The sequence below is a fragment of the Brassica napus genome, chromosome A1, assembly GCF_020379485.1.
Source record: "Brassica napus cultivar Da-Ae chromosome A1, Da-Ae, whole genome shotgun sequence".
NCBI lineage: Eukaryota > Viridiplantae > Streptophyta > Magnoliopsida > Brassicales > Brassicaceae > Brassica > Brassica napus.
The window spans coordinates 25,854,998-25,878,379 of record NC_063434.1 but is presented as its reverse complement, the minus strand read 5'-3'; the positions used below and the strand labels follow the sequence as shown (position 1 = coordinate 25,878,379).

The following is a 23,382-nucleotide window of genomic DNA, read 5'->3' as shown; positions in this document are numbered from 1 at the left end:
TCAGCTGCCACCTTTCATTTCATCAGTCAAATCAATAAACTAACATAATCTACAAATTTCTTGTCGCATTTATATCAATATCCTATCCTCGGAATTAAAAAAACTTAATATCAAACGTTGAATCATCATTTAGAATAAATAAGATATAGTATATTTTACTCATGCACGGTGATGAATATTCGTCTCCTTTTTTATCAATACATATATGTCAATTTAGTGAGAAAAACGGAATAAAATGGTAGATTTCAATTTTATCAAAACATAAAATCAAAAGAGGTGCTTTATCTTGTAAAGTTCCCCCATTGATTTAAAGGCTACATAAAAGAATGTCCCTCGTAATCATGAAATGAGCTGTGTTACATCATCACTCTCGTAATCCTCTCTAGATTTTCCCTTCTTTTCCATTAATCACATACGTCACTTCAAGTATTTTTCTGCTCCATTAACATACACTTTTCTTAGCTTTTTAATTCCTTTCTTCTGCATACAACAATAAAGCATGCAATATTATTTCAGGTACACGCACTCCTCCGTAAGTAAATACGTAATAACAAGAAAGAAAGTGCTGCCTAGTGAAAATCAATGTTGAGTCCCTCTCAATTCTCAACTAAAAACTAAGTAACATGAAAAAGTTTTATTCTTTTTATGTTTAGCTTTAATTATGTGTCTACATATCGAGGGTTCTGAATGTTTTACAAGAAGTTTGTGAACAAAAGAACAATTGAGTACTGAGATGAGTAAATATCAGATTGTAGTATTACTAGATTAGTGAAAATGGATTACTGAATACTAAGATGAGTGAAGGCCACTGTGGAATATTACTAATTAGTGAAAATCTTATACTATGCGTGTGTGATTGATTTGTTTTTTTTAAAATAAAAAATGTCCCAAAATTAGAGGGAACAAAGTGGAGATGGGAAAGCAATAAAGGGAAGAGAGGACAATGAGGTGACGACGATAAGCATTTTCCTCCATTTCCCTCTTTCTCCACGTTATCTTTCTTATCTTCTTTAGTTTCAATAATGTTTTTTTGCTTCTTCTTATTATTTTGCAACAATCATTGTTTTATAAGTCTTTTTTCAAAAAAAAAAAAAAAACAATCATTGTTTTATAACCAAAACACCAACACACAACTATTATTGTTTCAAACTCAATGCATCACATCCTAGCAAATGATTTTTTTTTTGGGGTACAACAAATGAGATGTTTTTGAAAGAAAAGGTTGCACATTTGAATCTAGTGACGACTTTCTGCATTCCATTTTAGATTTTATTAAGATAGAATAATCAAATGCAACATTTAAGTTTTGTTTCACAAAAACATAAAATACCACAGTTAAGTGCAATATTCGACTTTATTTCATTCAGATCTTCAGTTACATATATATACAAATTAACAACACAAAACACAAGAAAGAAACTGGCGGAAGAAGAAAAAAGACGGGTTGACAATTGTCATCCGAATTCTCAAGCAAACTCTTCGAACCACTCGTGTAATGTAAGAGCATCTCCAACCCATAACACTATTTTAGTGTCAAAACCACACTATTTTAGTGTAGTTTTAACACTAAAAACAAATTCATCTCCAACCACAACACTAAACTTCACACTAAAAACTATTTTATAATATTATATTTATATAATTTATTTAAATTTTCGTTTTTAAAAATATAATTTATTAATAAAATAAGTGAATAGTGTTTTAGTGGAGTGAATAGTGTTTTAGTGTGGTGAATAGTGTCACACCAAATTTGGTGTAAAATTATAGTGTTACACTAAAATGGTGTAATTTTTAGTGTTGGGTTGGAGAAGGTTTTAGTGTAAAATTCACACTAAAATAGTGTTTTGCAGTTGGGTTGGAGATGGCCTAATAGTGCTACTCTTCATGTCCATAATATTGGCTGATCCAAAAGATGTTAAGACAATGTATATAAGTACTTTCTCAAATAAATACGAAGAACAATACAAATAGCATGATTGTAATGCAAAAAATCTTTGTTTGTTTGTCATTTGCTAGAAATATAGTTGCATCATCTTTTAAAAATTTGTTTGATCCAATACTTCAGTGTTTAAAGATGATTTTGTTAAACCACAAAGATAGATCACAATAGCGGAAAGATAGTTTATACCAGTATGGATCTATATGGTGTTACACCAGCTATATGGCATCTACAATAACATCCACACATGGATAATCCAGCTCCCAGAATCAACCATGTGCATCTCTCAGACATGGTTCTTGCAAAGAAAAGGAAGAGCTATTCCAGCACAGAAGAGTTGATTAAAGAAAACACATTCCATATCTCTATTTTGGTTTGCTCAACATTTTACCGGTTTGAGGTTGTTGTTCCAGATTGGTAATGAAAGGATTGCATAAACGTTGTCTAGTTTAAACTAAACCAGCTGAAGAATCATGATCGATCACAGTTATTAACAAACTTTGCTTCAAGTTGGTTAACTTGTACTAGGTTTGAACATGCGCCTTGCACGGAGTAAAATATTGAAGATTAAATAATACTAATTATGCATAAAAAATATATTATATTTGTTTGTTATTTTTACGTAATCAAATGATCAACAACTAAAAAAAATGTTGGGCAAACAACAAAAATGTCTATATGTAAATGATGGGTTTGGACAAAACAATCTGATTTTGCAGATTTTTTTGCTCCTCTCTCAAATCATCGATTTCATAAATCATGATAAAAGGGGATTAGGTTTTTGTAAACACATTTCATAATAGTAGAAGCCATGTATTTACTAGTTTAAGTAGGAGTAAAAAAGTAACAGCTGAAAAGTTTTATACATTTGGTAGCTGCATAAAGTATATATAGTACCAATATAAGGGGTTTTTTCAAAAGAATATAGGTCATATGGTTCATATGAAATCAATGGTATAACTGCACACACACATATATATATTAATTAATACAATGTTATGGCAAATACTACAAATTAACATCCCACCATAAGTATGTAATATAAATGATCGTGTTTCTCTAAACAATCATATTCACTCACCTTATATGGAGTAATGCGATATTTGTGTATACATTTGATAGCTGCATAAAGTATATATAGTACCAATATAAGGGTTTTTTTCAAAAGAATATAGGTCATATGGTTCATATGAAATCAATGGTATAACTGCACACACATATATATATATATTAATTAGTGCAGTGTTATGGCAAATACTACAAATTAACATCCCACAATAAGTATGTAATATAAATGATCGTGTTTCTCTAAACAATCATATTCACTCACCTTATATGGAGTAATGCGATATTTGTGTATACATTTGATAGCTGCATAAAGTATATATAGTACTGATATACAATTGTATTGCAACACATATGTATAATCATTTTGATTATCCTCACCGAGTTAACAAAATGAAAATTAGTTTACCAAAACAATGAAAATTAGTTAATACATGATCTTGAAAGCCACTGCAGTTGTGATGATGATTTACATATGTATGAAATTAACAAGGAATAATGATACATTAAATTTATTCTGATACATAAAATCAAGTCGACTGAGATGATACATAAATTAGGTGTTGGTTGGCTCAATATAATGTATGTAGTATCCATGATAAATATATATATATATATATATATATATTATACAACATATCCATTTTTGGAACACTTCAACTTACTATATGTTTCAATAATGTATGCTGATAGTGGTGTTATTAAGAAAATAGTTATCCAGATATTACTCAGTGTTCGTTGGAGACTTATCTGGTTTTAATTAAAAAAATAGGCACCTAAATATGTTTAAAACATATATGAGAACACCATTTTACATACGCAAATAATCTTCTCTATTAAAAGAGAAGTACCATTTTTTATCTACTACAAAATAGTCATACTAGAAGTCTAGGTCCATATATTCAAATAATATTTTTATTGTTTACATTAGTTTAAATTTTAGTTTTAAGAATAACAAAATCTATTGAAAAAAATATGACAAAATCTTTTTAAAATTTTAAATATTCTTTTAATTAATGCACTGATTAATTTCACAATTAGTAGTATAATGTTATTATAAATTAATTTTAATTATTTTATTATAAATAAAATAATGAAAGTATTTGCTAATTTTATAAATTTTATAAGTATATTCTACATTATATTAAAATAAAAGTAATTAATGAATTATATATTAAAATCATGTTTTTTGTACAAACATATTAAAATTATGTTGAATCGGTAAACCAATATATTATGAAAAAAATACTTTCATTAAGATAAATAAATAAAATATCATTCACTGTTTAAAGTGACTAAAATATCATTCAATTTTTAAAATGATTAATATTCATAAATTATGTAATAATTTTTACAAAAAATAAAATTGTTAACATATGTTAAATTTTAATATTTAGAACTATATATCATCTATTTAGTTATTTTTAAAATGACAGTAGTCAGTAATATATTATCATAAATTATTATATACAAAATACTATAAAATTTTATATTTATAAATGCAATGTTAAAAATAGATTATGTGAGATGGTGTTTTCGTCGGTTCGTGTATGAAAATGTTTAGGTAAATATGACGTTTTAAACCAAAGTTTTGTTGGTGTGTGTATGTGCAGCAAAATAGTTCCTTTTTAGTTCTAATAACAAACATGAATTAATGTGTGGGATTAATAATTTTCCATAGAAAATAAAAGGTTGGTCCAATGTGCTTAAACTAATTGTAAGACTGCTACATAAGCAAGCAATGTAGAGACTTGAGATATTGACAATTCAGCAAGATTAAATTGTAATTAATACAAAATAAAAAAATTACATTTTTTAAATGATCTTCAAATAATATATCAAGGATTTAGAAAAAAAAAGCTAAGGAATAAAAAAAGGAGTCACTCTTCTTTTGCAGGAATCATAGTCTCTATGATCCGGGCTTAGATATCTGAAGGTAAACCATTTGAGTATAGCCATTGAATACAGACTTATCAAGCCGACCCAAACCGAGTCGTTGGAACAGACGATGCTTCCCATCTGCTACAATCGGTGGAGTCGAACGAGCAGGGTCGTATCGTGACTGATGAGTCAATGAAGGTCCTGCAACTGGAGGTAGCTCCCAGTAGACATCAAGAATCGATTCAACGTATCTGCTGTTCTGAAAATGCTGATTGTATGAGATTTGTGTGTTTGTGTGGTTAAAGTCATCTCTCATTTCTCCTCTCACTCCCCACCATGCTTCACCTGGTCCGCACAGTTCCTCTGTATCAACTGCTTTTTCCCAGAACTTTTTCCTCTTTGATCTAATCCTCGCTTCATCGCTGTCTTTGAAACAGCTGTGGCCACCTCCTGGTGGAAAACAAAACACATCATTTGAGAAAACAATCCAAACTCATGTGTTGAGGTCTTTACAGAACATACCTTTTATATATGACTGATCACATATATGTCTCAGAGAATAGTGATCCCCTGTTCCTGTATCGTAGTTATCCTCGAATATGAGATGTTGGAAACCCGCCTTCAGTGCCTGCTTTAGCCTGCTCTTGGTAACATATCAGAAATGAACTCTTCGCTAGTGCAATAAGGGCAAGAGATGAAGAAGATACCTTTTGAGTTCATTCTGATGATCATCGAAGAAGACAACAACCCGGTTGAGATCTGTTACTCCATGTTTTCTGAGCACATTCTTCCAATCAACACTTCCAAAATCAACAAAATCTTTGCCTGCAAAGTACGTGCAGTTTCCATCTACATAGGCAGGTCCCTTCTTCAGGTACTTCTCAGGGTGTCTAGGCGTTAGTGAAATAATCGGTGTATCTGGCATTGCCTGGCGCATAACCCAAGTGGAATGTCCCTTAAAAGCACCACTCTCGATCATCAGCTCAGGCTTTAGCCAACGTGCCATGAACCATAGCCCGAAGCTGTGATCAAATCCCATCCCATGCATGTTGTTCTTTATGGGACGTGTTTCGTATATGGGCACAAACTCTTCAAGAGCCTTGAGTAAATCCTTGGAGGTCCACTCAACTTCTTTTCCATGTTTCGATCTGCCTTTTGCCAAGGGAAAAGAATTAAATACGTACATATCATAACAAATCAATCTCTTTTGATAATAACAATATCTTCAAATAAATCAGCAAGGACATTAAGAAGAAGAACATCACACTATCAAAGAACATAAAACTCGTAACTAATTTGTACTAGAGCATTTGATGGTTCTTCACTACTATTTTATGCTATCAAATGTGGCGAACTAAACTTTTAAGAATTCTAAAAAATTAGAAAGAAACATAACTGAGACAAATACTCATACCCGTTTTAAGGCTTCTTGTTAATTGTGTGAATGAATAATTTACAACATTAAAACTCGTACTTATATCCTCAAAAAGCTGACTACGTCTGTTCATAACAGTTTATAACTTTTTAATGGTTCACACTCAATCCCTGACTCCCTAATTGATTCAGGCATAGCCACCACTATCCAGAGAGAGATTAACCACTGGCAACTCCACCACCAAAAAAGATTCAAGCTAAAACTCAAGAGAATCATTATAACTACCCAACTACATCCATAATAACGAAGATAACTTTAACTGATGCAACGAGATTGAACTCACTAAAAGGAATAACATTTCCAACAGCCACCACTCAGTATCCGGAGATTAACCATTGCCAACTACAACAACACTAAACCAAATCATCTTGTTTGTGAGAAGCTAATATCCCAACCTATATCAAAGCATTCTAAAGTGAATCCACAATGAATCAATCACTACAGAGAGAGGGATCACGAGCGAGCTTACACCAAGGAACACCTAAGGCACCAAAGTCCGATTCGAGGCCGTCGAGACCGAAGAACCCGATCCGAGCGACCGGATCGAAGCGTGAGATGCAGACGAAGGTGGTGGAAGGGAAGGCGAAGGAGATGAGGAAGAGAAGCGCGAGGAAGAGGAGAGCGATGACGAGGCAGGGCCACCACTGGTGCCCGATCCGCGAGACGAAATTGGAGGCGAGGAGGTAGATGTGGGGACGCTTGGTCTTGGATTCGTCGGTGCCGGATTCGCCGGGATAAGAGAGATCGGCGTCGGAGTGAGGACGGCGGAAGGAGAGAGCGCGATCGAGCATCGTCGTCGGAGTTTTGGGTGAGTGAGAGTGCCACGGTGATTGCCCCCCGTTGCTGCTGCTCATCCCTACTACTCTTTCCATTTTATTTAATTCAGTTATTCTCTCTTTTTCTTTTAATACTACTAGTTAATTATATAAAATTTCACTAAATTGCAATGAAATAATCCTTCTATCATTAGTCAATTTATGATTTGTTCATTTAATTATAATTTTTTTAGATTTGATTATATAATTAAATAAACTAAAATATTAATATTAGTAGGTTGAGATATTTTGAAATCTTAATTAAAAAGATAGTCTTATTAAGTTTTCAAGAAAATTAAGTAGTAATAATCAGAGTACCTGGACATATATTAAAATATTTAGATTTTACTACTGTGCGATTGGACTTGTTTTGTGTGTACTCAATTGAAACCGGTTATGTATGTTTGGTTCGTTTTATTGGACCGGTCACCATTTAAAAACTTGTACATTACGTAAAGTATACATTTCGTTAGTATGTTTTCCGTGTAGTGCAGTACGATTACCAAGCTAATGGTCAAATCTTATATCCTACTATATAAAAGGAGCTAAATCCTAGCCTCCTAAGCCTTGCCACATGAACAAAATAATCAGAACCAACCATTATGCCATGTCATTCTGAACTGGACTTAAAAAAAAAAAAACCAACCATTAAAATATGCGAAGAGTCACGGTTTAACCCGGTTCAACTCCAGTTACATCATAATAAAACAATGCATGCATTGATTGTTGATTATTAGTCTTCTAGCTACCACATCTTTGCCATCCTAAATCAAAATCGATTTTTACAACTTTAACTTGCCCCATACTTAATATTCTTATAGCTGGTGAACAATTTAATTTAGGAAATCGTTATATTTCATGCCAAAAATGCCTACTGTATTCATTGAAAATTAAATAACATATATTCTACCATTAGGATCAAGAACTCTAATCTGAAGACCATATATTCATCCCCTCTCACTCTGAAAAAACCACCACCGCCAACCGTTCAAGATTTTGTGTAAGTCAATATTTGAATGTCACAATTTTGTCAATTTCTTGGCATAAGTGATATGTTTAAGAGTTGGATAGTTAAGTCCGTATGCGGTTGGGGACGTGGGGTTTGGCTCACCTTCCACTGTTTATTTTCAATTGTTTTAATAATAGATTCATATTGATAATCTGTGCGAACAAACGTATAATATTTTAGTTGGTTAAAATTAAACATAGACCGACAATCTTCCGTCTTTAGCTATTGGTCTCCGCCAAAAAAATTTGATTTAATATAATAGTTCCTGCCTGCTAAGCTACTACAATTGTAGTTCACATCTATCGGTCATATAAAATATTTAGTTTTTTTTTGGCTTTATAAGATTTTAGTTTGTAATTAATCTCATGGTTCCATTTTATCCGTTGAGACCTTTTTCACTATGTTTTATTATCAACCATTTCACTTTGCCTAACATTTAAATATTATTTCCTTTGTTTAAGGATTGATTGTTCCTCAATACCATGGTCAAACCAACCGCCAAAGATCCTCCGCTTATGGGAGGAATTTTGAATTTACAAGTACATTTTTGAATCAAAAACATTATTAGTATTGATATATTAATTTAATACTTTAATCCAAAACTTTAATAAAAAAAATATAAAATACAAATTATGTTTTATATATATATATATATATATTTTTCTTTTTGACTATTTACATCTTATTAAATTTGAAGTGCACAAAAAAAAAAGAAAAGTTACATCTTATTTGATAAGATTCCAAATATGTAAATGAAATGCTACGTTTTGATTTTTGTTTATTGCTACGAAACGTTTTAAAAACTTGGGAAAAGGTAAAAATACATACGACATGACCGGCCACTCCTTTTCCCCCGGTTTGCAAGAATCTAATTGAGTTGCTTAATATTTGTTCCAAATTAATATATAGTCCCATCATAATCATAAATTAATAATCTATCTCTATATAATTTTATATAAGTACTAAATAAATATATTTTTATTCATTTTATAGTTACAAAACTCTAATAAAACAAATATAAACATTATTAGTAAAATATGTCTTTTATTTAAAAATACAAATTATGAAAGAAACTACAATTAGTTCATAATAAAAAAAATCATGCTGCCAACTGTATCAACAGATTCGTCATTCACCCTTAGAAGACACATATAGGAATAATTAAATACTTTGGCAAAAAAAAAAATTTTTGTGATGAAGATTCTTAGATGATGATCGTTTTCTATACAAACATGCGGCACCTCTTCACCATTGTTTTAAGAGTCATTCTTGGGTCCACCCCCTAGGGTGAACCTCTAGGTTCACCAACCAATAGGATTTCATTATTTCAAATTCGATATCTTTTAAAAAAGAAAACAAAATATTCTCAAATTATATTATGTTTTTAAAATAAAAAAGTAAAAAAAGATAATAGTTACAGAAAAAAGAATTAAAAAATATATATTTTTAATGTTCTCAACAAAACACTAAACCCTAAATCCTAATCCCTAAACCCTAAATCCTAAACCCTTGGATAAACCCTAAACCCTTGGGTAAATCCTAAACCTTTGGGTAAACCCTAAACCCTTGGATAAATCCTAAACTCTAAATAAAAAACACTAAAACCCTAAACCCTAAACGCTTGAATGTTTTAGTGTATAGTGATTTTGATTTAGAGTTTAGGATTTATCCTAGAGTTTAAGATTTATCCTAGAGTTTAGGGTTTATCCAAGGGTTTAGGGTTTAGGATTAAGGATTTAGGGATTATAATTTAGGGTTAAGGTTTAATGTTATGAGTAAAATATTTTTTTTGTAATTATTACTATTTTTTTTTACTTTTTAATTTTAAAAACATAATATAATTTGATAATATTTTGTTTCCTTTTTTAAAAGATATCGAATATAAAATAAAACAATCTTATTGGTTGGTGAACCTAGAGGTTCACCTAGGGGGTGGACCTAAGAATAAGTCTTAATTAAATATGTAGTCTGCGCGGAGCGCGGACACCGGCTCTAGTTCTACTATATAAAAGGAACTATTTTGGAGACTTCTAAGATGTGCTACATAGGCAGAAAATTCCTGGCCAATCAATCTACCAGTTCATCTCAGACTGGACTGATATCCATGTCAATTATGAAGCCCAAACAATTTATTTGAATCCCAGTTAATATTGAAGTCAGCCCAATATCCATTTACGGTATATGATACCAAGAAACTAAAAAACTCATTCTATTTTATGAAATTACATGCTTTTGTTTAGTCTTTCGTCACAATGACCGGAGGCGTGTTGAATCACAAAGCTTCTCACGCATCCCACTATTATGCTATTTCAATTGAGGTTCTTAGTGTTGTTCTAACTTATATTTAAAAATAATTTTTATTAAATGTTATATATTTTATTATTATCTTAATAAAATTTATTTGATATATATTATATCAAATTGTATAAAACTATTAAAAATGATATAAAATTGTATAATTATCAAACATTTGGCCTAAACAATATTTTTAAAATTTTGTAGATATATAAGAAACTAAATATCATATGATTAGATATTTAGATGTTTAAAAATTGCATATTTTAAAAAGCTTTAGTAATACAAATTGTATAATTATATAAAAATAATAATATTACTAAATCTGGAATGTTATATATGAATATATATTTATTTTATAGATGATGCATAAGATATTACCAACATTAAATAAAATTATCCGTCTCATGTTTATTTTTTTAATTGTAGAGATGACATGTAGAAAAATGCCCAAAATGACCCTAATACCCTAGATATATAGAAAATATAAAAATTTGAAATATAATACAATAATTATTTGTAGATCCAAACTGGTACGTTTAACTTTATGGGACAAGGAGACGTCTAATTTCAGGGAGTTAAATCCCATATCTACCAGAAAAAACCAAATCGTAATCATCACAAGTATCATTCTACGGTTACATGAAGGTAATAAACTAAACATAAAGTTTATGTCAAACTAAATGCTTACAAATATTTCACTTTTTCAGGGAAACTATCACTCATAACCACACCTGGATCGCGCTTCTACTTTGACAACGATATTGATATTATACAACGCTTCCAAAAGAGGAATAAATTGCTATCCTAAACCTCATAGCAAACGACACCAGTCAACTTTTTAAAAATTTACGTTACAGCTTTCTACGTCAATTAAATAGGCACACTCAAATATTATTTTCTCTTACGAATATTAAATTCATCAACATAATTTATTATTCAAACTTACTTTAGTTTATAAAAAAAATGATCACCGCTTCCAACGTCTTCGCATTATAAAAGAAACAAAACTTAACTTACACTTTCAGAAACATCAAAACTTCCAATTTTAATTAAATTGTTCTTTAATTAAATATGAAATCCGCGCGAAGCGCGGACACGGGCTCTAGTTCTCATAAGGAAACATAATCAACTACTAGTTACTAGCCAGTTGCAATCCATAATCATTTTAAATTTTTAATTCTCCCTCTCGCGGTTTACTAACTCGCCTACTTGGTTCAATTAATTTTGTTTAGTTATTTGGAAGATTGGGCTTCACCACAAAACACTGGGCTTTGGCTCTATAATGACCCTTTGCTTTCTTGGTTAATAAATATTTTAACCGCTAATCTTCTATTCTAGGTACTGGCCCGCTTCCAAGGCCCCTCTTTAGATCATCTGTGCAAGTCTGTTTTGGGATACGAAATGCCCAAATCTCCGGGAAGATGTGTTTATGAAGCTGTAGCTTCAATGAATCTCGTGCTTCCTATAGTGGAGCTCAGAATAGACACCTCTGTTCCACTACTACCTGATGAGATGTTCAAGAGACTCTTGCCTATGGAGAAGAATGTTCTTTCTAAGCAACCCAAGAGCCCCCAGGCCCCCCACCCTGGTGTAAACCATCGTAAGTTTCGAAAAGTGAAGAATAAACTCATAAGAGAACCGTGAAAAGCTCTATCCTGGAAGAGAGCCTATCGGAATGCTTGCCCTTTTACTATCTCCTAATTTGCAATGTTTTTAAACGTGGTTGTATTAATGTTTTCCTTAACTTAGTTATTAGCTATTAGTAATTACAACCTGAAATATGATTTAAAATAAAACACAAAGCTAATGTTCTTTTCTTGTTTCAAATAAATATGAGATTAATTATCACAGGAGCAGTTCTTGCCATGTGCATAAGGTGCTTTTGCACGGGGTCCAATTCGCTGAGAGTTTAAGGTTTTTACATGATAACAACTATTTAGTGCCAAAAAAGTATTGAAGATCAATGCTGGAAGAGAAACGCATGTGTATAAGTCATTGATTAACCTAATTCTTGAGGTTAAATCAATGAGTAACTTTGATTAATTAAGTTGCACATAGTCCGCTTGAGTCGTTACAAATAGTGGTTTTTCAAATTAGGAGTTTTCTGTGGGCTTAGGTTAGAGATGTTGACCAGGTCCCTTGCAACTTCATTACGCTCACTTATATGTTAAAAAGGGACATTGAACGTGAAATAGTCTCAAACGGCGGCAAAATCGTTTTATGAGTATAATGTCTCTTTCTTGATTGATTTATTCTCCAAGACTGGATTATGCTTGTATCACTTCCATACATCATGACTTAGTGGAAACGCTTTGCATCACAATATGGCTCGCAAGAAAAATGCATGCGAGCCTTCAAAAAAAAAGGAGTATAATGATTAACCTAAAGCTACAATTAGTGCCTTAAAATGTTTAATTCTTACAAAGCAGCCTTTTTTCTCAAATTACGACTTAACGAAATGTTCAAAGGAAAAAAAAAATTACTACTTAACGAGTTATGTGGGTTTAGGTGAGGAGAGTCTTTGGTGGGGTCGTTGACCAAGTCTCATTTATGTGTTTAAAAACAGTATCTTTAATGTGGAACTGAAAAGTCTTAAACGCAGGCAAATTCATCAGCTTCAAGCTAATGGGTAAAGTCTCTCTCTGACTTTCTTGATTCTCTCACCTAGTGTTTCTGGGTTATGCTTGTGTAGTTGTGTTGTGTGTGATCGGAGGAGACTCATGTGAAAACAGATTTGTTCAAGAACTCGACAAAGCATAGCTCATCACTACATATTCGCGGGGGATCTTCCACTTCCCATCCCAGTCCACATGTCTCCAAAGGCAAGCAGGTTTGCTGATCTAGTTCCCAGATTCTTCATCATCAGTCTGAGAAGTTTTCTGGAAATGTTTTTTTTTACCTTACTGTGATCACTGGAATCTTGAAATGTTTGGTAGATTGTACAAGGTCATGGAGAAGTGTTTACACACTTTATATCACTTCCATTAGCTATATACCCTGAGCTGACACAAAAGGTTGAGGCTTTTCGGAATTATATTTTGGGTGACAATAACGATAAGAAACCTTTGAAGTTTCAGCGCACTTTAGATGGTAAGATCAAACAAAACATAAATAAATAAAATAGGAGTACAAATTTTATTATAAAACTTGTTTTCATGACATGCCATCTTAAGCAGAAATGGGAATCGAAAAGTCGATGTTTATTTCGCCAAACAGTTTACACTTGACCGTGGTTATGTTAAAGTTAGAGAATAAGGAAGCTGTGGACGCAGCTCAGGATATCCTCAAGGTTACAATTTGATTCCTATGAGTTAAGAGATACTGTATGCATCTTCTACACGATTGGTTTGATGATTAAGATCTTGTTTTTTTTTTCTGAAAATTAAGAGTGTTTCTGCAAGTGTGAGGCATGCTTTGGATAACCGTCCTGTCTTCATACGACTTAAAGGATTGGTAAGATGTAACATCCTTGGCTTTTACGTTACTACAATTGTTTGTTTTTTTTTTGATAAAATACTACAATATTTCTAATGGCGCTGGAGTCATAACTTTGAGGTATGCTTTGTATATTTTCTTTTGTTAAGGATTGTATGAATGGATCTTTAGACAAAACCCGAGTGCTCTATGCACCTGTTGAAGAAGTTGGGGGTGATGGCCGGCTGCTAAGGGCTTGTAGCATCCTATTATCTCGAAGAGCTTATTTTTACGCATATCTCTTTGGTTTAGATAGACATTTGAATTTATATCCTAGTTTCAGTTTGCAAGATCTGTTGAATTCTTTAACTCCATAATTCAGATATAATCATAGATGCATTTGTGAATGTTGGATTTGCTGGGAAAGATGCAAAGTCACGCTTAAAGGTAAATGGTTTTATATATCTCATTTACTAGGAGAAAGACAATGATTGAAGTAATGTGGGTTCCTTTCTTTCTGCAGCTACATGTCACGATGATGAATGCAACCTACAGAAAGGATAAAAGCAAAGGGATGACTTTCGATGGACGAGAGATACATAAAGAGTTTGGAAGAACGGATTGGGGTGAATATCTAATCAGAGAGGCTCAGATCTCAAAACGGTTTTGGTATGACGCGAACGGCTACTTCCATTGCTGTGGTTCACTACCTTTTCCACATAAGTGACACTGAAAAGGATCACTATCCACTCCACAGATTCTTGGTCAAAATAGACTATGATCAGTGGTAATGTCAATTGTAATGCTTGTGTGTGTAATCAATCATATATAGCAGTTGGTAACTGTGGCATGTGACATTAATGTGTTTTGATTAAACACTTCATATATAATTAATATGGTTTGCGATACTGAATAAACAAAATAACTCTAAATCATACTGATTGAAATTTTCTATTCTACTAGTTTCTTTACTAATAATCAAATCTTGTTATAAGAGGCTGAACGTAAAAATGATCACTATCCACTCCACAGATTCTTGGTCAAAATAGACTATGATCAGTGGTAATGTCAATTACGTAATGCTTGTGTGTGTAATCAAGCATATATAGCAGTTGGTAACCGTGGCTTGTGACATTAATGTGTTTTGATTTACACTTCATATATAATTAATACTAGATCTTAACCCGCCCGACTGGGCGGGTCTATATTTTTATGATATATATATAAACATTTGCAGATCTTAATTTAGTTGAACGAATTTGTATTATTAAAGTTTACTGTTTAAACTTTGTATTTCGTCACTGTATTGTGTAATCTTGAAATGTTGAGAACAAACAATATTTTATTTAGATTTTAACAAATTTACAGCTTTATGAAAAATACATATTCTATTTTATGTATATTCATTTGTTTATGGAAAATTACACGAAGCCAAATATATCAATTCAATATGGTTAAAAAATCATGTGTATTATATATTTCGTAACTCGATGTGTAAGATCTGTCAAATTGTTATACAGTATTTAAAATCTATATTATTATAATCTATCTTAATACAATTATAGGGGAACCTTATTTATAATTAATGAAAAAAATGTTGAAAAGGCAATATATATTACATCAGAAACTGTTTGTTCTTAATATATGATAAATACTTTTAAAATATGTAAGAATAAGGTTTTTAAAATAATTTTTTTCACATAAATAAATAATAATAATAGAAAAACAAAGATAAAATAATAAATGTAATTTGGAGAGGTAGTTATTCGATATTGACCTCCAGCACTCGTAACTGTAAAGTTCTCAATAAACCGCCATTCACCAATAGGAAGGTTGCGCTGTAGACGATACATCTGATTTCTTTTGGCAGAAGCATGAAGTTTCTCACCCTAAACACAATATAAAAGCTGATATTAATATTTTTTGCTAGTATAAACAACAAAATCGATAGAGTATTACATATAAGAGACGATATATATATATAAAATCAAACTTACTTGTTCATCCACGAGAACGCATTCGAGAGATTCACCAGAGTTGTTGTTTATCTTACATGAGTGAAGACACTTCACATGTACTCGCCAAGTGTCTTTGAAGGGTTTGACTTGGTTAAGAAAAACTAAACTCTGCTTGTTCGACAAAACCAAACTACTTTACTTGTTAGACATTTTAGTTTTTTTTTTCTTTGCTACGGTGAGTATGAAGAATATGAGGGGAAGGTTTATATATATAGTGGGTTATACGTAATCTAAAGATTTTTTTTTAAAATTTAATAGCACGATTTTTGTGGAGTCAATCAAGCAAGATATATATTAGTTGCCTAAGTAACTAAATTTGTTAGCACAAAAAGAGAATATTCGGTTGTTATACTTAAAAGTGGTTTTGATAATTTATTATTTGAAAATTGGATAAAGAAGGTGTGAAATGAGGGAATCAAGTAATTAGGATTCTCGTTTAGATATGTTAGTTTGTAAGATCGATATATGTGGAGTTAATGTGTTGGAATTATGTTTTTGTTAAGTTTAGATTTTGTGTATATTTGTTTTTTGAAATATATGCCTTATTTTTAACTTGGAAGTTACGTTCTGTTAAAATCTAGCCGTTTTTATTAATCCTATTTTAAGTTAAAATCTAAAGTATTAAATATATGCCTTATTTTGTTTTGTTCACGTTTTTAAAAAGCATGTCGAATTTTTAAATTAAAATCTAAAGTATTAACTATATCTATGCATCCAAACAAAACAGTTTTTATTAATCCTACTATTCATATACCCAAACAACTCTCAAATGTACTTCAGTTTTAATAATATAGATGGTTTGCTATACTGAATAAACAAAATAACTCTAAATCATACTGATTGAAATTTTCTATTCTACTAGTTTCTTTACTACTAATCAAATCTTGTTATAAGAGGCTGAAAGCCAAGCAGAGGTGTATAACTTCAGTCTATACGAGGACTTGGAGGAAAACGTTTTAAGGTTGTGTAACTTTAGAGTGGTTCTCAGGTGGGTCAGGGTAAATCTAAACTTGATTTATCTAAATGTTTTTATATAATTAATCGCAATTAAGAGGAAAACAGAGAAATTGTAATACGAAGATCTCGAAGCCTAATAATGTTAAGAGTTTATTTTTAATGAAAAGATAATACGAAGATCCCAAAGCCTAATAAAAGTTTAATTTTTGTAAAAAGAAATTATAGAAAACAATAGTTTTTTAAAGATCTCCTTAGTGATACAGTCAGACGTGAATCTTCATAAAAAAGATAAAATTGTCGGCTGTAGAATAATTTGTAATATTTCTCAGATTTTGTAATAGCATAATATCCAGCATTAAAAAAAATCCCGAAGCCTAACAATGGTAAGAGTTTTTTTTTTTTTTTGTAAAAACAAATTGTAGAAAACAATAGAGAAATACCCTAAAATAGCATTAAAAAAGTTTCTATCACAAAATATAGTCTCTAAGAATTAAAATGGCCAAAATGTTTCTTTAAAGAGGTAAATATATACTTATACCCCTATGATTAACTAATTCAAATCTTAAAGTTTAGAATTAAGGGGTGGGATTTGAGTTTGAGGTTTAAAATTTTATAAAATAGAAAATAAAAATTTGAAAAATAGTTTCAAAAAGTATTTTCGAATTACAAAAAGAAAATTTGAAAAAAAATAAAAAAAAATTTGAAAAAAAAAATTCGAAAAAAAATTATAAAAAAGTTCGAATTTAAAAACATATAATCTAAAACTATTAGAAAAATATTATTTTTTTATTTTTTTTTATTTTTATTATTTTTTATATATCTAGGGTATTAGTGTCTTTTTACCTATTAAATGAAACATTTTTTATCATTTTCTTCCTTGTGGTCTATTTTTGTGACCAAAACTTGAAAAGGGTCTATTTATGAGAATTGTCCAAAACAATATGTTTAAAAAATAATTTCGAGAAATAAAAAATTGATTATACAGTATAACATCTTTAAATTAATACTCTATAAATTAATATACACTAAAAATTTCTATAAAATAATACTCCCTCCGTTCTGCTATATATGACGTTTTGGAACTTATATTTTGTGTCAAAATATGTGACGTTTTCCAAAATACTACGCAGAATTTTTATGACTTTAGACTTCGTGTACCCTTGCTTTGATTAATTAATGAACTATGATCAAGAGTAAAGTGCACACTAAAACAGTTAAGGAAGGATAAAACAGACATTACAATAGCTTTCTTAAATCGTGTGAAATCCTCCAAAACGTCAGTTAAAAAAATACAGAGAGAGTATAATTTTATAGTCTTAAATTGAGTTTTTGGTTCAATTAGTATATCGATAAATTAATAAAAAAAATATAGTTTTGGAGTAGTCCCAACATTATTAATTTATAGAAATTTCACTGTATATGTATTCAACTAAATTTAATTTATATTTCAAAAACTAAATTTATAGAAAGAATTTGATACAAAGTATTTATAAGAAGAACTCTAATATTCAACAAAAGCCAAAAGGTATCACATTTATTTTGTTCAGGGCACAAAAAAATCTCTACCCGGCTCTTTGAATGGGGAGGAACTTCCACTCCTCATCTCACTTCTCTCGTCTGCAAAGTCAAAGACAAGCAGGTTTGCTGTTCTATTTCGGAGATTCTGATTGTGCGCATTGGAACTCACATTGTAGGTTGTAACTTGTAAGGAGTACTCACTCTTTGTATCACTTCTATTGGATTTTGGCCTTCAATTTTTTTTAGAAATAATATACATTTATGTAAATATTTATTGTTCGCAAAATTCTAGACCGCCACTCGCATATACAATAATTAATAGTTAAATTATGATATTTTATTTGTTGAGTAATTAATTTAAAGATTTTTTCTTTTTAGATTGTATTTGTAAAATATTTTTCTTTTCAATTTTATATGAAGTAAACTGATTCCAGGTAAATTTTGTAGATTTGAATTAACTATTTTTATTAGATTAATTGATCTGGTAATTTGATAAAATAACACCAAAATATTGAAATGGAACAAATTAAGGATGAAATTTATTTTGAAAGAGAGACAAACAATATAATATTTTTTTTACGTTTATATAAACTTTATTTAAGTTATATATAGAAATCTTAATTTATGATTTTAATTGGACCATGTATATATAAAAAATAAAAATTTATTATCTTATTATTTTATCGAATTGCGTTATATTTATGTCCGACATAAAACCAAATCAATTTATTAGTTTATTTTATTTACTAATTTGTAAAGTTTCTACTGTATCATAAAACTTAGTTGAAAAGCCTTGTATCACAATATGGTTTGGTGGGTCGTCGACTAACTCTCATTTATGTTTATTTGGTCAAGAAAACAACTTGGTTGAAAAGCTTTGTATCATGAAACTTTGTGGAAAAGCCTTGTACCTTGGTGGGGTCGTCGACCACGTCTTATTTATACGTTTAAAAACAGGACTTTTAACGAGAAACTGGAAAGTCTTAAACGCGGCAAAATCTTAGATCATGCTATGGGTACCATTATCTCTCTCTCTCTCTCTCTCTCTCTCTCTCTCTCTCTCTCTCTCTCTCTCTCTGTCTTGCTTGTTCTCGGCTAGTACGTTTTTGGATTATGCTTGTGTAGTTTTATTGTGTATGATTGATCGATCGGATGACAATCATGTGAAAACAGATTTGTGCAAGGACTTGTCAAAGCAGAATTTATCATTAGGGAATCACGGGGGATCTTCCACTGATCATTCCAGTCCACATGTCTCCAAAGGCAAACAGGTTTGCTGATCTATTTTTGAGATTCTTAATCATCAGCCTAATCCCCAATCTCGTTCCTGCTTTTTCTTTCCTACTTACGATGATCACTGAAATCTTGAAATTGTTGGTATATCAGATTGTACAAGTTTATAGAGAATCGTACACACACTTTATCTCATTTCCATTAGCCATACACCCTGAGCTTAAAGAAAAGGTTGAGACTTTTCGGAATTCTATATTGGGTGACAATAAGGATAAGAAACCTTTGAAGTTTCAGAGCACTTTGGATGGTAAGATTAAACAAAACAGAAATAAACAAATTAATAATGTTGGGTTTAATATAAAACAGAAATAAACAGAAATAAACAAATTAATAATGTTGGATATATAATCACCATATTAGTGTAGGTGCCCTTTTAGAAACCCATCTCAAAGAACCCAATTTGATCCCTGTCCTCAATTCCCTCTGTCCTGGCTGGAATTACTGCTCTAATCACCTCTCTGACCATGATGGTCGGATTATTATCATCTGGAAACCCTCTATCAATGTCACTGTCTTGCATCAGTCTCGTCAATCAATGACCTGTCGGGTTGAAACCCCACCAGATGCTCCATTCTTTTTCACTGCCATATATGCGGGGAACACTGTAGAAGAGAGGTCTGAGCTATGGGTTGAACTCTTAAACCTGCAGCATTCTCATTCTCTAGACTCATCCCCGTGGCTAGTTGGAGGCGATTTCAACGAGATCACTCATCCTGCTGAACACTCGGCCACTACCGTCACATCCTTTACTCCGCAAATGGTTGAGTTCAACTCATGTCTCAGTCAACTTGAAATCAGAGACCTGAGGTTTCATGGCCTGAGATTCACCTGGTCCAATAAACGCCCTGAAGACCCGATTGCTAAAAAATTAGACCGTGCTCTAATCAACGAGCATTGGCTTGATCTCCACCCCCGCAGTCTTGCTCAATTCCTAGCCCCTGAAATTTCAGACCATACCCCCTGTTGTATTATCCTTGACTGCCCTCTCCCCTTGGCTGGAACCAAACCGTACAAATTTTTTAACTACCTCACCTCTCACCTTGGTTTCCTGTCCCTGGTGGCTGAGTTCTGGACTTGCACTGAAACTGAGATTCATTCGCTCGCCTTGTTGAGTGCTAAACAGAAAGAGTTAAAGAGAGAGTTAAAGAGGCTAAACAAAGAAAACTTCTCAGAGATTCAAAAAAGAGTAAATGAAACTAATAGTTTGTTTCATGATGCGCAGGTACTATCTCTTCAACAACCAACTGGTCCCAACTTCACTGCAGAAAAAGAGCTCTTGGATAAACTAAACATGCTGAAAAGAGTGGAAGAGGAATACTTCAAACAGCTATCGAGAATCAACTGGCTAAAGTGTGGAGATCTTAATACTAGCTACTTCCAGAAAGTGGCAAAAGCCAGGAAAGCGTATAATACTATTACCGTCCTCATCGGCCTGAATGGTTTTGTCGCCTCCTCACCGGAGGACATTGGCACAGTTGTGGTCTCTCATTTTCAAAGTATCCTCGGGCCCCTAACTCACAAAACGTCACCAGCTCTGATTGCACAGGTCGCAGACATGATTCGCTCGGACAGGTTCTCTATCTCTCCAGCGCAGTCTGCTCAGCTCTCCTTGATTCCTTCCCCTGAAGACATCACAAAAACTATGTTCAGGCTAAATCCGAACAAAAGTCCTGGACCAGATGGGTTTACTTCAGGGTTCTATAAAGCAGCATGGGAAATCATTGGTCAAGAAGTAATTAATGCCATCACCTCCTTCTTCCATACCACCCTACTACCACAAGCTACCAACTCTACCATCCTTACTCTCTTACCTAAATTTCCTGGAGCTACCATTATCAAGGACTATAGACCTATTTCTTGTTGTAATACCCTCTACAAGGTCATCTCTAAGCTCTTGGTAGGCCGCCTAAAGCCCTTGCTCCCTTCTATTATCCTTCCTAACCAGACAGCCTTCATCAGAGGTCGTTTGCTAATGGAAAACTGCTTACTTGCGGCGGAGATAGTGTCAGGGTATCACAATAATAGAGGACAGAAGAAGCTGACCTTAAAAATTGACATAGCCAAGGCCTTCGACTCGGTAAGATGGGACTTCCTGACAGCCTGTCTCCAAGCGCTCAACCTGCCAAACTTGTACATTCGGTGGCTCTCATCCTGTTATTCTACACCTTCCTTCTCTGTTGACATCAATGGGAGGCTCCATGGGTTTTTCAATGGCACCAGAGGACTGCGCCAGGGCGACCCTCTCTCCCCATACCTGTTTGGAATAGTAATGAATATTCTTTCCCAAAGATTGGACCAAGCAGCTCAAGCAGGCCGGTTTGGTTATCACCCTAACTGCCAAAATTCATGTCTTACCCACTTATGCTTCGCGGATGATATCCTCATATTCACTGATGGCTCTTCTAACTCAGTCCAGGGAGTTCTCCAAGTCCTTGATGAATTTAAAGCTTTCTCCGGGCTAGCCATCAGCGTAGAAAAATCATGTTTCTTCCCAAGTGGATTATCTGAAGAAGAAACAACCTCCATTGTCTCCACTACTGGTATCCCCGTCGGTTCCCTCCCCATTCGATATCTTGGCCTCCCACTTAACTCAAGAAAGTTATCGACTGCAAATTGTGAGCCTCTCCTGCAACAGGTCAGATCAAAAATTAATTCATGGACATCCAAATACTTATCCTTTGCAGGGAGACAAGTACTCTTATCTACAGTCATCGCAGGGATAACAAATTTTTGGTGCGCAGCATTTGTTTTACCTAAAGAAGTCATCCACGCTATTGATAAAATGTGTAACGCTTTTCTCTGGAAAGGTACACTTGAGGGTAAATATGTTGCTAGAGTCGCATGGGACAAGGTTACTCTACCGAAGCGTAGTGGAGGTCTCGGCCTTAGGAATCTCGAGCTCTGGAACACAACTTGTACTATCAAACTCCTCTGGCTGCTGCTATTTAGAACTGAGTCAGTATGGGTTGCTTGGATTCATCAAAATGTCATAAAAGATGAGAGCATTTGGCAGATGAAACCGAAACAAACTCATACCTGGTTGTTCAAGCAGATCCTTGCTGTCAGACAAATAGCGATCCAATGGACCTTGATCGATCCAGGAAATGGCGCTGATGTTAACTTCTGGTATGATCCTTGGACGAAGTATGGCCAACTCATCAACTTCATAGGTCCTCTAGGACCAAGGCAAACAGGAATCCCCATTTCTTCTACAGTCTCTGAGCTCTGGAGGAATGGTACATGGGCGCTACAATCAGCTCGGTCTAATCGAATGGAGGAACTCTTGACTCATCTGACAACGATCAACTTATATGACTCACCAAGCTTTCCCCAGTGGATGATCAACGGCAGACCACAACAAACATTCTCAAGCTCTCTCATTTATCATTCTCTACTGGAGCCTCTTCCTTCTGTCCCCTGGTACCCTCTAATCTGGATTAAGAAAGGCATACCCAAACACAAATCTCAGGCGTGGCTGATGCAGTTGAACCGGTGCCCAACGAGAGACCGTCTCCTAGCTTGGAATCTCCAAACAGATCCTTCTTGTCTCCTATGCAATCATGCGAATGAAAGCAGAGACCATATCTACTTCAACTGCTCCTTCTCTATTCGTGTCTGGTATCACTTCTCCTCTCGTTTTGCCTTAACTTCAGTCTCACCATCCTGGGATGACATCGCTCACACTCTCCTGTCGCAAACTGGCTCTCCCAATCGCAAATACCTCTCCATCCTTACTTGGC

General features: G+C 33.0%; 2 protein-coding genes and 1 long non-coding RNA gene across 7 annotated transcripts; 1 reads left to right on the top strand and 2 right to left on the bottom strand.

The window, feature by feature from the left end:
• Positions 1-4,770: 4,770 nt before the first annotated feature.
• Positions 4,771-7,281, bottom strand: LOC125577553. The gene is made up of 4 exons (XM_048738964.1): positions 6,790-7,281; positions 5,593-6,037; positions 5,408-5,523; positions 4,771-5,335 (listed from the first exon to the last, which is right to left on the bottom strand). Exons 1-4 carry the CDS (start codon positions 7,190-7,192, stop codon positions 4,914-4,916), a joined length of 1,386 nt encoding a protein of 461 aa, XP_048594921.1. The 5' UTR covers positions 7,193-7,281; the 3' UTR covers positions 4,771-4,913.
• Positions 7,282-12,988: 5,707 nt separating this feature from the next.
• On the top strand, positions 12,989-14,764 carry LOC106380482. The gene is made up of 8 exons (XM_013820256.3): positions 12,989-13,071; positions 13,175-13,272; positions 13,379-13,532; positions 13,619-13,731; positions 13,830-13,895; positions 14,027-14,117; positions 14,239-14,303; positions 14,380-14,764. The coding sequence occupies exons 1-8, from the start codon at positions 13,068-13,070 to the stop codon at positions 14,581-14,583; spliced, it is 795 nt and encodes a 264-aa protein (XP_013675710.2). The 5' UTR covers positions 12,989-13,067; the 3' UTR covers positions 14,584-14,764.
• A 5,131-nt stretch (positions 14,765-19,895) lies between these two features.
• LOC125577529 lies at positions 19,896-23,041 on the bottom strand. 5 transcript variants are annotated; one of them, XR_007315960.1, is made up of 7 exons: positions 22,679-23,041; positions 22,396-22,580; positions 21,998-22,268; positions 21,686-21,896; positions 21,062-21,264; positions 20,675-20,936; positions 19,896-20,580 (listed from the first exon to the last, which is right to left on the bottom strand). It is a non-coding gene; the product is annotated as an uncharacterized LOC125577529 (long non-coding RNA). The 5 variants fall into 5 exon arrangements; XR_007315962.1 differs by having other exon boundaries at positions 20,675-20,901; XR_007315942.1 differs by having other exon boundaries at positions 20,675-21,264.
• Between the last annotated feature and the right edge of the window lie 341 nt (positions 23,042-23,382).

What these genes read in the sequence shown, in the direction of transcription:
- LOC125577553 (XM_048738964.1), bottom strand. Translation starts at nt 7,192, where the DNA reads ATGGAAAGAGTAGTAGGGATGAGCAGCAGCAACGGGGGGCAATCACCG. An exon ending in TGCCTTAGGTGTTCCTTGGT is followed by an intron (nt 6,038 to 6,789) that starts GTAAGCTCGCTC and finishes CCTTGGCAAAAG; the next exon opens with GCAGATCGAAACATGGAAAA. An exon ending in TGATCAGTCATATATAAAAG is followed by an intron (nt 5,336 to 5,407) that starts GTATGTTCTGTA and finishes GTTTTCCACCAG; the next exon opens with GAGGTGGCCACAGCTGTTTC.
- LOC106380482 (XM_013820256.3), top strand. An exon ending in ATGTCTCCAAAGGCAAGCAG is followed by an intron (nt 13,273 to 13,378) that starts GTTTGCTGATCT and finishes AATGTTTGGTAG; the next exon opens with ATTGTACAAGGTCATGGAGA. An exon ending in CCGGCTGCTAAGGGCTTGTA is followed by an intron (nt 14,118 to 14,238) that starts GCATCCTATTAT and finishes TCCATAATTCAG; the next exon opens with ATATAATCATAGATGCATTT.